This window comes from Nicotiana tabacum, chromosome 7, assembly GCF_000715075.1.
Source record: "Nicotiana tabacum cultivar K326 chromosome 7, ASM71507v2, whole genome shotgun sequence".
Lineage (NCBI taxonomy): Eukaryota > Viridiplantae > Streptophyta > Magnoliopsida > Solanales > Solanaceae > Nicotiana > Nicotiana tabacum.
The window spans coordinates 111375150-111390740 of record NC_134086.1 but is presented as its reverse complement, the minus strand read 5'-3'; the positions used below and the strand labels follow the sequence as shown (position 1 = coordinate 111390740).

Below are 15591 nucleotides of genomic sequence, written 5' to 3'. Positions count from 1 at the left end.
AATGATCCTTTAAGAGAGCCTTGTCCAAAGTCCACTGGGTTTATCTAAACCCAAATGGACATCATCACGTTCTGTGCATTTATTTGGAGAACTAAATGCTTTATGCTAATTATTGGTATTAAATAGTCGAGTCTGGTGGTAGTAAGGGCCTAACCATATTTGTCTTGCAGAAATATGAGGCACGAAGTCCCCAGATTCAGCATGGTCACCAACATCCACCCAAGATTGCTAAGTTAGTGGAGAGATTTACACTCTAGTGACCAAACTCTCGTTCGAAAATATCTGGGAAATCTACCATCCCTCCTAGAGATCCAACCTAACAACATGATCATAGAAGCTCCCACATTGTTTTGGGATTGTTAAAGGGATGTGTTCCGCTTTGGGGACATTGAAATGACACCTTTGCTAGAGGAGATAGGAGGACTGGCCGGTCTAGTGTGGGAAACTCCGGGTTTGCTAATGCTTGAGAACCGCAAAGGCAGGGGTTTCCTCAAGATTATGGGTTTTAAGAAGAATACAGAATTGACATGTTTGAAGGAATCATACATCCTTTTTGACTACCTGTATGAAGGTATGGTCACAGCAAATCCTACCGTAACTACCCTGACAAGTTTGCCATCATGTCCTTGCGACACATCCATTGTAGGGTTTTTGTCTTCATGTTTTGTTTTCTGGGTCTGATCGTGTTTCCAATGAAGAAAGGGAGAATCCATACCAGGTTGGCTATGGTAACTAAGACCCTAATGGAGAGGATTGGTGGGCAGACATTCAGCATTGTGCCCATGATCATTGCGGACATATACGGAGCCTTAGAGAAGTGTCAACGAGGAGCAAAACACTTCAAAGGCTGCAATTTACTACTTCAACTAGCTCATGGAACATCTCCAAAGAGGTGAATACCGACAAGAAATTCAGCTAAGGGACTGGGATGATCACATCGCTTTCCACCATCCAAAGCGAATGAATTATATCCCTGACATGTTCGCTCAGCTTGAGAATGCCAAAGGATGGGTTGAGCTATTCGATAATCTGACGGAAGAATAGGTCCAATGAATGTTCGAATGGTTTCCAATAGAAGAGTTCATCGCCCGATCCAGAGATGCATCTTTCCTAATACTGATTGGTCTAACAGTAACATACTCTTACGTCCCTCTTCAAGTTAAGAGGCAAGCTGGTAGGAAGCAAGTTATACCCTGGGTCAACAAGATGAGCCATTTTCGAGCTGACTTCCAAAATGATGATAGTCCCTACAAATGCCAAGCCCAGCATATGTGGCACTGCAAGAACGTAATGGGGAAAGATACCATCGAGCCAGATAGATATCATGTTAGTTGTGATCCTTTCTACTTATATTGGTTGGAAGACAATCATGATGGTCTAGGTCAGCCGGAGTTTGTTCGGGGTCACAGAATTATAGATGAAAAGGCTGAGGCACAAGTCAAGTACAACCAGCTGCGCAAAAGGAGCCGTGAGTGTGAAAGAGAACACCGCGAGATACAAGAGTACAACCAGAAGCTAGTTAAGGAATGGAAGTACATGGCTCTCAGTGCCAACAAGAGTTTAGGATACATGGAGCAAGGCATAGTAGCATTGGAGAGAAAATTTCTCAAAAGGGTTGAAGATTGTCAAAATACTGAAGGGACCGAAGGCGGACATCTGGACAGAGCATACCTATTGCTCGGACTTCGCGAGCTGGGGAAGCTGGCGGAGTCATGGATGTCAAATCTGGGGAAGGTCCTTCGGGGACCAAGTAGATATGATTTTATCTTTTTCACTTTATAAATATAATAAGGCCAATGACCATTAGTGACTTTTATTTCTTGCTTAGTGTCGATTTAGGATTTGTCTGTTTTTTTATCAATAAAATGAGGCATTTAGAATTCTAAGTTCTCCAAATTAATCTGCCGCTAGGCCTACCTCGGGTACAAAGAGGTTCCCAAATTAGGACACGTTTTACATTCCTGCGCTATGTGTTTAAATATTGCAGTACTTTTCATAATCCTCACTAACTTGATTATCTTTTGTTTTTATTATTCCCCTCCCTAAAGGTTATTTCGTGCATTCTGACATCGTCATCTTATTTCACAAGATCCAGGGGCCCTCCACCCACTCCTCCTCTTAGTCCTATTAAAAGAATGAACAAAGGCAAGATAGAAGATTTGAACAACATCAGGAAGGAGAACACGACTAAATGGGTAGAGGCCACTGACAGCCAGGGTATTCGGGTTCCAAACGAGAATGTGTCACAACTTGAGCAGAAACTGTTGAAATTCCAAGAAGAGCTTGATCAAGTTCGGAATCTAGCAAACCTGTCATTTTCCCTCAACACCCTAGATATCAACTTCCCCAACGCTCAAAACCTTACACATCCTCAACATATCCCAAAACAGCAGAACCATCGCACTCTTCACCATCACGCTGCTCCACCAAAGAACCAATGTAACACCTGCCATACCCCAAACAACACTCCACTACTCATCCCAGATCCTCAGAACTCCACAAATGACCATTTCCACACACCAGAACACTATAACACTTCTATCTACGTGGGATATGAATACACCTAGGAGGAATTCAATAGTTGGTCGCCACCACGACGCGGTCCTTACTATCCACTAGAGCAGCCAATACCGCATCTGGAGTAGACTTTCCAACAAGCCGACATTGTTTGTGGGTCAGATGAAAAAGAAGCACTTGCAGCGGTAAAGAACTTGTTCTTAGAAGACAATGATATAGACTGTTGTGTTGTTCTCGAGAAGGAGGGAGAGGAAGGCCCTTCCATACAGGCTGTGAGCAGAAGGGCATATCTCAAGAAATGGATCATCAGGACAACTAAAGTCTGACGGCCCTCGGGGTAGCAAGGCTAAAACAAGCATTATTCATTGTTTTTACTAAATGATTTTCTTTTCGCATTTTCAATTCCCACAATAAGATCTTCAATGTTCAAAACAGTTATTCAACTTATCAAAAGCATTTTGATTTTTAATATTTATTGTTATCGTTTTCTTTCCTTACTTTACCAATACATCATTACTATTACTTATCTTGGTGAACCAATGACTGTGACATGCGATGAGAAGACGCAACAAACAGACATTGATTCAGAGGAAGATGACATACCTGACGAGATTGTCAAAGAAGTTGAGAACTTTGAGAACAGGCCTAAGTCCAACCTCGACGAGACCGAAATTGTCAATATGGGATATGCAGAAAACGTTAAGGAAACACGAATTAGCGTTCACCTATCGCCATCAGAAAAGAAAGAATACATAGAATTTCTAAAAGAATATGAGGACATATTCGACTGGTTATATGATGACATAACTAGTCTGAGTACATCTATTGTGGCTCACAAACTGCCAACCGATCCAATGTGTCCACCGGTAAAGCAAAAGCTCAGAAATTTCAAGCCTGATATGAGTTTGAAAATCAAGTAAGAAGTCACCAAGCAGGTCAAAGCTAAGGATCTCAAGGTAGTAAAATACCCGACATGGTTAGAAAACATTGTGCCAGTACCAAAGAAGGACGGGAAGGTCAGAGTCTGAGTCGACTACTCGAATCTCAACCGGGCCAGTCCGAGAAGACGACTTCCCTTTTGCCAAATATACACATCTTGATTGACAATTGCGCCAAGCACGAATTACAGTCAGTTGTAGATTGCTTCGCTGGTTATCATCAGATCTGGATGGATGAAGAAGATGCTGAGAAAACGGCCTTCATTACACCATAGGGAATGTACTGCTATAGGATGATGCCATTCGGCCTAAAGAATGTAGGAGCCACCTACATGAGGGCCATGACTACCATTTTCCATGACATGATACATAAGGAGATAGAGGTATATGTGGACGATATTATTATCAAATTCAAGAAGGCCATTGACCACACGAGAGATCTGAGGAAGTTCTTCAACAGATTGTGGAGATACAACCTGAAACTAAACCCCGCAAAGTGCGTATTTGGGGTTCCTGCTGGGAAACTACTTGGGTTTATTATGAGCCGCCGAGGAATAAAATTGGATCCATCAAAAGTCAAAGCTATTCAGGAACTACCACCACTAAAGAACAAGAAGAATGTGATTAGTTTCTTGGGGAGGCTTAACTACATCAGCTGATTCATAGCACAGTCTACAGTTATCTGTGAGCCAATCTTTAAGATGTTGAAGAAGGACGCCGCTACCAAATGGACTGATGACTGCCAAAAGGCATTCGACAAAATCAAGGAGTACCTATCCACACCACCAGTATTAGTCCCACCAGAGCCAGGTAGACCCTTATTACTCTAACTTGTAGTATTATATGGAGCCTTCGGTTGCGTTATGGGGCAGCACGATGAAACAGGGAGGAAAAAGCAAGCAATTTATTATCTCAGTAAGAAGTTCACCCCGTACGAGGCCCAGTATTCTCTATTGGAATGCACCCGTTGTGCCTACACTTTCAGAAGCTGAGACAATACTTTTGTGCCTACACTACATATCTCATATCGAGAATGGATCCTTTAAAATACATCTTTCAGAAACCTATGCCCACCGGCAAGCTAGCCAAGTGGCAAATCCTATTGTGTAAATTTGACATTGTTTACGTAACTCAGAAAGCGGTCAAGGGACATGCACTAGCAGACCACCTTGCTAAAAACCCTGTGGATGGAGGATACGAACCCCTGAAAACGTATTTTCCTGATGAAGAGGTATCATTCATAGGAGAAGACATTGCAGAATCCTATGACGGTTGGAGAATGTATTTCTATGGAGCAGCAAATTTCAAATGAGTTGGCATAGGAGCAGTCCTAATACTAGAAACCCGTCAGCATTACCCGGTGTCTTCCAAACACAGGTTCTCGTGCACCAACAATATGGCCGAGTATGAAGCCTGCATATTAGGGTTCAAAATGGCCATTGACATGAACGCTCAAGAGCTGCCAGTAATTGGAGATTTAGACCTACTTATACATCAGGTACGAGAAGCATGGGCAACCAAAAACTCTAAGAATTGAGAAATAGGTTCACAAAGATAGAGTTCCAGCATGTTCCCAGAGTCCAGAATGAGTTTGCCGATGCATTGGCTACCCTATCATATATGATACAGCATCCAGACAAGAACTTCATTGATCCCAGTCTGGTGAAAATCTACAATCAACCAGCTTACTCTGCCCATGTTGAAGAGGAAGCAGACGGAAAGCCTTGGTTTCATAATATCAAGGAATATTTGGCAAAAGGAGAGCACCTAGAGCCTGCAAATCGTACTCAGAAACGCACACTTCGGAGATTGTCCAACAACTTCTTTCATAGCGGAGGAATCCCGTATATGAGGACTCCTGATTTGGGACTATTAAGATATGTCGACGCAAAGGAAGCATCCAAGCTACTAGAGGAAATTCATGCTGGGACCTGCGAGCCACATATGAATGATTTTGTCTTAGCAAAGAAGATACTCCAGGCTGGTTACTTTTGGATGACTATGGAAACAGATTGCATACAGTATGTCCGGAAATGCCATCGTTGTTAGATACATGCAGACATGATAAAGGTACCTCTAAGCGAGCTTCACACAACAAGCTCACTATGGCCGTTCGTCGCCTGGGGAATGGACGTTATTGGACCAATCGAGCATGCCGCTTCCAACGGACACAGGTTTATCTTAGTAGCCATCGACTATTTCAGCAAATAGATCGGAGCAACATCTTACAAAGCAGTAACCAAGAAAGTCATGGCAGACATTGTCCGCGACCGCATTGTTTGTCGATTCGGAATTCCAAAGTCAATCATTACTGATAATGGATCCAACCTCAACCGTGACTTGATGAAAGCTACGTGTAAAACCTTCAAGATCAGATACAAGAATTCCACAGCCTATAGACCTCAGATGATTGGAGCTGTAGAAGCCACCAACAAAAATATCAAGAAGATATTGAGCAAAATGATAAAGAAACATAAACAGTGGCACGAGAAGTTGTCATTTGCTCTTTTGGGGTATTACACCACAGTCCGCACATCAACCGGGGCAACCCCCCTATATTCTTGTTTATAGCACAGAGGTTGTCATTCCCGTTAGAGTATAAATTCCTTCCCTAAGGATCATACAAAAAGCTGAGCTCGACGACACAGAGTGGGCAAAAAGTCGTTATGAGCAACTAGCCCTTATAGACGGAAAGAGAATGAATGCAGTCTGCCATGGTCAGCTATATCAGAACAGAATGTCCAGAGCCTTCAACAAAAGAGTGAGGCCAAGACAATTCACACCGGGGCAACTGGTGTTAAAGAAAATATTTTCGCATCAAGATAGTACAAGTACTGAAATTGATAATAAATTGTTGTAGTATTTGATAAAAAATGCTTATAAGATTTTTTCCTGTTAAATTGACTTAAATAACCTTAGAACCGCTTAAACTTATAAGGGCGTAATTTTTTTAAAATTTTAGATTCCGATTCAAATACACAATATTCTATTTGTCATTCCATTTTAAATACAACTATGCTTAGATAAGATAATTTTTACGATAAATATAATCTATTTTATGATAAGTATATAATCATAAGTTATAATAAATAATAAATTGACAAAAGTTCCTCAGTAAAAAACAAACTTAAATAGGACAAAATATTTGAGGCATTGAGTATCGATGTAGGAGTTTTGTTCTAAAAAAATGTGTTAAGGATAAAATAGTAAAAATTTTGGTCAAACTTAAAGTGCTTGTAAGCTAAAAATTCATAAGCTGAGGGTGATCAACTTATGGCTTTTGGCTTATTTTTGACTTGTAAGTACTTTTAACTTTACCAAACTCGTAAATAAGCCGAAAAATACTTATAAGTTAGTTTGACCAGCTTATAAGCTTAGCCAAACACCCTCTTAGTTGTTTGTTTAACGAACTTGGTATATCTCTTCTAAGACAAGAGGGGTTGCTCATATGGTAAGCAACCTCCACTTCCAACCAAGAGGTTGTGAGTTCGAGTTTCCCCAAGAGCAAGGTGGGAAGTTCTTGGAGGGAAGGATGTCGGGTTTCTATTTGGAAACAGCCTCTCTATTCCAGGGTAGGGGTAAGGTTTGCGTACACATTACCCTCCCCAGACCCCACTAAGTAGGGGTGGGCGTTCGGTATTTCGGTTCGGTATGTAAGAATTTCGGTTTGGTGTTTCGGTATTCGGTTTATCAATTGTGTATACCAAATACCATAACAAAATATTTCGGTATGGTTCGGTATTTCTTATTTTGATTCGGTACGGTTTTGGTACGGTTTCGGTTTAACAATCAATGAATAATCAATGCTAACATCGCACATGCACAATTGAAATTTTCACTCTAAAAGAATCTGTTTTCCGATATATAACAGTGCACAACTACACAATGTGCACATGGCTGAAACAAGAATAACATATTATATTCTGGCAATTCTGACTGAAACCCCTGTGATAACCAATTCACATGGCTTAAGAATAAGTGAAAAGCAAAAGCTGAACAAGACAACAACTTCTTTACAATCTGGCAATCTGCAGTTGCACGCCAGTTTATTGTATGTCATATTATTATACAATATTACAATCTGCATTCTGCACGCCAGTATTAGTATACAAGTGAAAAGCAAAAGCTGGCCAATTGCACAATGCACATTACACAACTATATTAAACAACTTAAACACAGTTGACATTTCAATACTGCAATTAACTGGCCAACTGCACATTACACAACTTAATACTTAACACAGTACACAATTGAATCTGTACACAACTACACAACACATTACACAACTTAACACTTAAACACAGTGCAATAAAAACATAGTCCAACAAAAACAGTCTTAACACTTAAACACAGTGCAACTGGCCAACTGCAAGTCTACAACAGTCTTAACAGTCTTAACACTTAAACAGTTAAACATAGTGCAACAAAAACAGAGAGGGCATCCCTCAACAAACAGTCTTAATTCTTAAACATGAATTCCAGGAAGACGCGCAAGACAACGCTTAATATGCTTCCTTAAACCAATTGTTTCATTCCTCTTTGGATTAACATTATATACTTGACCATAATATTTGCACTCTACTTTGCTAACTTCTCCGTTATCTTCTTTCACCACAAAGTATTCCCCAATATCGGAGCGTTGAGCAGTAGCACGGGGCATGATTGCACTTGAACCTAAAAAAAATATAAATCATAAGTTAGAATATTATAGTTTGATGATAATAAAACAAAACTACAAAATATTAAGTATATCATTATCACCAAACAAATAGAGTATTAAACTTACCACTCAAGATGCAAGTTGCAACTATACATCAAACAATGCTAGTAGTGCTTCCATTATTTTCCATATCTAAAGATAATACGACCAAATATGTCATACAAATGAAAAAGCATGATATATTATTTTGAATTAAAATACACACAAAATATTAAAGCTTACCAAGCTCGAGTTCCTCAAGATACTTCAAGTCTTCTTCAACACTAATAGGATTCTTCTCTTCTCTAAGCCAATCTTGAACACAAATAAGAGCTTTCGCACATTTAGGAGTCAATGAACTCCTAAATGAATCAAGAATACGGCCACCAGTGCTAAACGCGCATTCTGACGCCACATTAGAAATTGGAATTGCCAACACATCACGAGCCAACTCTGAAAGAATAGGAAATCTAGGAGCATGTGTTTTCCACCAACTCAAGATATCAAATTCTTCACTAAAAGGCTCTTGTTCTTCACTAATGTATTTATCCAACTCCGATTTAGCACCCCCACTTCCATTGTCTTCCTTTTGTTTCTTCAAGCTAAGCTTAGTCCTTATTTTTGATGCACTTATAACACTCCCACTAGGTGTATTAGATGTGTTGTTAGATGAAGTAGAACTAGATGGAGATTGAGGACAAGATTCGGTTGAATACTTTTTTAGATACTCTCCAAACAAAGAATTCATATAAGCATACACCTCAGCATTTATTTTCTTCCCTTTTTTCTCCCCAAAAAGTTCTTCAAGTGCTCCCTCAACATATTCAAATTTGTTACGTGGATCCAAGACGGAAGCAATAAAAATCATTTTATTCATCTTTTCAGGCTCACCCCAATACTTCTTGAACTTTTCTTGCATTTGATGGGCCATTTTTCTCAAATGTTCATCCTTACTAGCTAAACACATTTTCAAAAGACAATAAAGTTCAGATACATCCTCAAAATGAGAATTACAAGTGACATAACGTGAACCTGAAACTTTTTTAGTTAGCTCGTGAAATCTTGCAAGAAACTCTATCACATTCCTCACATTCACCCAATCATCATATTCAAGAGGACCTGCATTACCACCATCTTCACAAAGATGAGAACATTGATAAGCAGAAAATCCATCATCAAAAAGATGCAACTTGTCAAAGGCTTTTTCAAAGTGTTGTGTTGTATCCAACATCAAATAGGTGGAATTCCACCTGGTAGGAACATCCAAACACAACGTTTTGGTACATTCTACCTTTACATGTGCACAACATTGTTTAAACTTTAAGGTCCTTGCAGGCGAAGATCTCACATACCTCACAATATTTCTAACACGTGTCACATAAGCATCAAGTTCTTTCAAACCATCTTGCACAATTAGATTTAGTATATGAGCCATGCATCTCACATGAAGATGTTTACCACTCATCATATTAGTTTTCCACATATCTAACTGTTTAGACAATTCTTTGACAGTGACATCATTTGAAGAAGCATTGTCCACAGTAATAGTGAAAACCTTGTCTAATTTCCATTCAAGCAAACAATCCCTAATAGCTTTAGCCATCTCTTCACCCTTATGACTAGTGATCGGGCAAAAATTAAGTATTCTTTTATGCAACTTCCAATCCCTATCAATGAATTGGGCTGTCAAACACATATAATTTATTCTTTGTAATGAAGTCCAAGTGTCTATTGTTAGGCAAATTTTTGGTTGTACTTCTCTAAAAGAACTTCTTAGATTTTGCCTCAATTCACCGTAAACTTCATAACAATTCCTTGTTATTGTTCTACGAGAAAGAAGACGAAATAGTGGTTGAGTTTTTCTCATAAACTTCATAAAGCCTTCATTTTCTACAAAGCTAAATGGTAGTTCATCAGTAACTATCATCTCAATTAAGGCCCTCCTAACCACTTTTTGATCGAATTTCCAAATTGATCCTTCATCATTTTGGCAAGATTGAAAATTTATCTTTATTTGACTATTATCTTCTGCAATTTTAAGTGGGTATTCTTTGCATCTAAGCAATTGGTTCTTCAATCCTGTTGTTTCATTCTTAGATGAATTAGCAGCATAAGCTTGTTTACAATATCGACACCGTGCTTTCCCAACCCCATTAACCTCAAATTTATCAAAATGGTTCCAAACGTCAGACCTAGGTTGCATTGCTTTCCTTTTCTTGGAATCTTGAGTATCAATGGTGTTGGTGTTACTATCTACCGTAATAGGTAAACTTTCACTAGAACCAACATCACTTACTTTACTTGTATCTTCCATCTATACAAAATTAAACAAATATAAACATAAATTAACAATCAACAAATTAACTACCTTGCTATCAGTAATGCTGAGAGAATGTAAATATGAGAGTGCACTTTTAGATTTTAGTTATTTCAAACTAGCTATAAGTAGCTTAAACTACCATATTTCTGCTATAAAGAATTAACAATATCTTTCCAACCGATGCAGCAGCAGTCTAATGTAACTGCAGCTAAGCAAAAGCTAAAAAAGCTAAAGAAGCCATTAACAATATCCTTTTCTAGCCATCTATAAATAAATAAAAAATCATGGTCATTACTACTCAAGTGACAAGTCCACAATTATTTAAATCTTTCCAAACCAGCAACCATAAGAATGTCACAACAAAGAAGACTAACAGTGAATTCACTCAACTGTCATCATCCTAAAGTATCTATCACAAGAAAAATGCAAGGAAAGTTCTAAAAATTATACCTAAACAAAGTAATCATATGGTAAGCCTAACACATAGTCGTGTACTCACAACTGTTATTATACAAGCAAATGAATTAAACAACATGAACGTGATACAGATGATATTTTCCTACTAAAGGGAAAAGCTCGGAACAGCAGTTCATTCAATCAGCAGTACAACCAAAAGAAAATGAAACATACCTTTGAAATTGAAATTAAATCGAGCTCGGAACACTGGAACAGGACAGCAGCGTCTTCGACACTTCGTTTGCCCGGAATTTGTGAAGAGTGAGGAATCGAATCGAGCTGGAAATCGCCGCCTATAACCCTAAATTAGTTTGATGCAGAAAATCAGAAATTAAAAAATTTATGCGTTTGAACTCTGAACTCAAAAAGTTCAAAACTTAAAAATATAAAAACTCAGAAAAAACCTCAGAGAGTAGTCGAGTACTGGGATGAGAATGAGATGAGATGAGACTTACAAAACTTACAAAAGTAGTGAAGTTAACCGGTGAAGATGAGATGAGACTCGAGCTCGACTGTCGACTGGTCGTAAGTCGTAACTCGTAGACTGATATCCTAAGCAGTCGATTCTCGTCTAGACTCGCAGACTAATATCCTAGACTCGCAGTCGATTCTCGTCTTCTTCTTCTCGATGATATCCTAAGCAGTAAGCCATAATGGCTAATGCCCTACTTTGATGAGAATGCCTAATTTGATTCTCGACTTGGGTCTTGGCCTCTTGGGTATTAGCTGACTTGGGTAATTGGTTGGGATTGGGCTTGGGAGTTGGGGGAGCTGGGCCTGGGTGGAACGCTGGGACGGTATGGGACTATGGGCTATTAAATAGGTAATTGGGCTTAGATATAGTCATATATATTATATAGGTTCACCAAATTTTCGGTATTTCGGTTTACCGAAATTGTAAAATTATAATACCGAAAACCGAACCAAAATACCGAAAATCCAGTACCGAATTAGACCGAAATACCGAAAAAATCGAAATCGAAATACCAAATTAATTTGGTTCGGTTCGGAATTCGGTTTTTCGAATTTTATGCCCACCCCTACCACTAAGTGGGATTACATTGGGTTGTTGTTATTGTTGTGGTATATCTCTTCTAGTTCTATTGTCCTTCGGCGCCGTGTAATATTAATAATCAAAGTTTCAATCTTCACACTGTACCTAAAATATTTTTAGGTAAATTAATTTACTCTACAGTGGGTGGGAGGATTAGGAAGGCATGTAATACATCATAATCAGATCGAATTAAAAGGAATATGAGATTAGTAATCCAATAATAAGATCTCGTGCTAGTAAGGATGGACTCTTAATCTTCGAATTAAAGATATATGGACTTGTAAGATTATTTTGATTATTAATAATTATTGACATTAATTATACATGTTTGTATTGCTACACAGTAACTATAAGTCTATAACATAGATAAATTACATTATATAACTTAGTCATGTAATGGGCAGTTTAATTATTTTCTTATTGAGATATTTATTTGGAAGTTGGAACTAACCTAGTACGTGACTTCAACCTTGTCCAAAATTTTTAGTATATATTAACAGCGTATCTTATTTAATTTGGAGATATCAGATGGTACCTTGCTCTTTAGGTGACCAAACAAATCTTGTTAATTAATATCGCCTAACCAAACCAGTCCATGGATTTTTTTAATTAGTGTACAAATTTTTTTTAAAAGCATAGGTCCAAAACCATTTTAAGGAAAAAGTATTAGAGTTCTAAACAACATTTTTAATTATTAAATCCTCTAATTTCGAAGGAACAATACTGACGAAGCGTAATCAATTGACCATCCGAAATTTGTACACTTGACTCGCTTAATAAAAACTAAGAATAATTTTGTACACCGACGACGTGTGTGAAAGAGAAAGAGGTGCCACACCACTTTTTTCTGAAAAATAATGTACTCCATTAAGTTTGGAATAACAAAAGGGATTAAAATATGTGCCATGATTTGGTAATACATATACTTCTTATTTATTTTAGTGTGGCTAGCTAACATTTATTCTAGATGTTTAGAATTTTCCATCAAAGGCATGCTTTAGTTTTATAAGAAAATAAAATGAACCATTTAATTAAAATGACTCCTATAAGTCTATCAACTTGAAATTTTAGATGAGGAAGTTCATTTATTTAATCCTAAATGAAGCTGTTAGATATCCTTTGGACCTCGAGTGGAATGCGATACCTATCTAATCTAACTTAATTTTTCTACATTTTGGTTAAATCATTTAGAGGGTGTTTGGCTAAGCTTATAAATCATAAGTTGGTCACCCTCAACTTATTGTTTTTAAGCTTATAAGCACCTTCAGTTTGACCAAGGGTTTTACTAGTTTATCCTTAATAGTATTTTTTAATTCACAAAATATTTTTCCCAAAATAAATTTTCTAACTTTTTTTTCATTCAATATTCGTTGTTCGTCATTTTCTTTACAGAGAAACTTTTTAATTTATTATCTTTTCTAAAGCTTTTAAGGATATTTTAGTCATTTTAACAAAAGAACAACTTTTCAGTACTTTTCTACCAAACACATCAACTGCTTATTATCAGTTTCAACACGTCTATCCAAACACGTAAATGCTTATTTAAAAAATCAGTTTCAGTACTTAAAAATATTTTTCAGCACTTTAACCTTATTAGTTATTTACCATCAGTTAATCCAAATAGGCTCTTAATATGAAAAAACATTACCTAAACATTTAACAGAATTTCAAGTGCTTAGGAATCACGAAAACTAACTTAGCTAGTTCCCATTTGCAACCCAATGAACCAAATGTTGTCATTTAATAATGGGACTATTAATGGGAGAACTAAAAATATATCAACCAAATATTGCATTATTGATGTAAGAAATTAATACAAATAGTATTTCAAATAATATTAAGACCACGACTCTTAACGTTATTACTTACTTTTTTGTTAGTTAACGACTTTTGTAAAATATATAGAAAGAGTCACGCAACTAGACTCTAGACCTAACAGCCCAATTAGCCATTTTAATAGCTATGTGACTTTCTTTTTAAACCGTTTAGGTTGTAGAAACTTGATGCCGGTAGTAACTAATAAGTTAAATTAAACTAATCGTCTAAGATCTTTACACTATGAATATGAATAACTTAAACTCATTTTTCTTTTGCATTTTGAACCTCAAATTTGGGTCTCCCCCTGGAGATTTTGGTGTCTTTACCGTGTACGAGATATCAAAGTAACTAATTCAGTTGGTGGACTTTGTTCCCATTGTTAGAGTTAGCAAAACTGAAATTTGTAGCATATAGTTTGTTATAAGTTATAACATTTGCGATAAAAGAACATATATTAGGTAGTTTCAGAACTAAAATTGCATTATACACGTATAATATTATACCAAATACAATTTTATTTTATTTTATTTTCTATAGTGAGTAACTCGAAAGTTGAAGTTTTTTTTTTTTTTTTGAAAAAAAATAATGCCATATGCGCACGTCGTAGAGGCAATACATGTGAGCTTCGTGAAGTGTAAGAGATAATTAACGTTTTCAAACTTTAACCTCATAAAGTTATCAAATATATTGTCACCAAAGCGATAATGATCGTCCTATCAGAATTTGATTGTTAATACTCAATATACCTATATTTGAATTTCATTACACTAAAATATATCATCATGAAATTAGTTACAATCACACATGAAATAATCATCAAATTCCAAGTGTATGCATGTAAATAGGCCAAACCTTTTTGCATGTCAATAATCAATTAATAAAATTCAATCCCAGCCACAACATGTTGAGTAACTCTCAAGAAGTGAAAATCAATAAATAATCATAAAAAGCGCACATGCAAAAAGATAAAGTGAAACGTCGAAAAATAATAATAATAATAAAGGAAAGAAGAATACTAGCATCATGAAAATGTGAAGGAATAAACAATTCAGATTCTGTATATTTAAGGTTTGATAAATAAAGTTATTTGGTACATATACTAGTAATTATATAGTGATAACAAAATTCACTAAACTAATTCACGTGAACCTCATATTCTTTAATTTGCTTAAGAGAAATAGTATAACGCGGGCTCATAAGACAATATTGTCTCGCATTCACATTATTTGTCATTTTGATAAAATTGAATTTGGTGTAAAAAATTTAACAGGCGAAGTGTTGACTACTCAAGAAATTATTCAGCAAAATAAAAGCAGCAAAAGTGAATATGTTGAAATGGATGTGTGGGCACTGAACATACCATGAGAGATAAGATTAAGAATGAAGATATCCGGGACAAGGTGATAGTGGGCAACATAGATGACAAGATGCGAAAAGTGAGGCTAAGATGGTTCGGGTATGTGAAAAGGAGAGACACAGATATTCAATAAGAAGGTATGAGAGATTGACCGTAGTGGGTCCGGTTAGAGGTAGATGTAAGCCAAAGAAGTATTGGGGAGATGTGACTAGGCAGGACATGACGCAACTCCAGCCTACCAAGGACATGACCTAATAAGAGGATATGAATGTCAAAAATTAGGGTAGAAAGATTAGTAGATAGTCACGTGTATTTCTTTTCAAACCAGTAGTATTAGTATTATTCTTGTATTTTCTAATTCTTAATTACTATATGTTGCCTCTTTCGCTCCCGCAATCTTATTATCTCAAATTTTTTGATTCTTATATTTC

The 15591-nt window shown here is 36.9% G+C and overlaps 1 protein-coding gene and 1 long non-coding RNA gene across 2 annotated transcripts; both read right to left on the bottom strand.

Moving 5' to 3' along the window:
* Positions 1-8041: 8041 nt before the first annotated feature.
* Positions 8042-8476, bottom strand: LOC142182565 (uncharacterized). The gene is made up of 3 exons (XR_012711374.1): positions 8399-8476; positions 8243-8308; positions 8042-8130 (listed from the first exon to the last, which is right to left on the bottom strand). It is a non-coding gene; the product is annotated as an uncharacterized LOC142182565 (long non-coding RNA).
* A 23-nt stretch (positions 8477-8499) lies between these two features.
* LOC107774263 (zinc finger BED domain-containing protein RICESLEEPER 2-like) lies at positions 8500-9023 on the bottom strand. Its single transcript, XM_075218554.1, has 2 exons — positions 8589-9023; positions 8500-8517 (listed from the first exon to the last, which is right to left on the bottom strand). Exons 1-2 carry the CDS (start codon positions 9021-9023, stop codon positions 8500-8502), a joined length of 453 nt encoding a protein of 150 aa, XP_075074655.1.
* Between the last annotated feature and the right edge of the window lie 6568 nt (positions 9024-15591).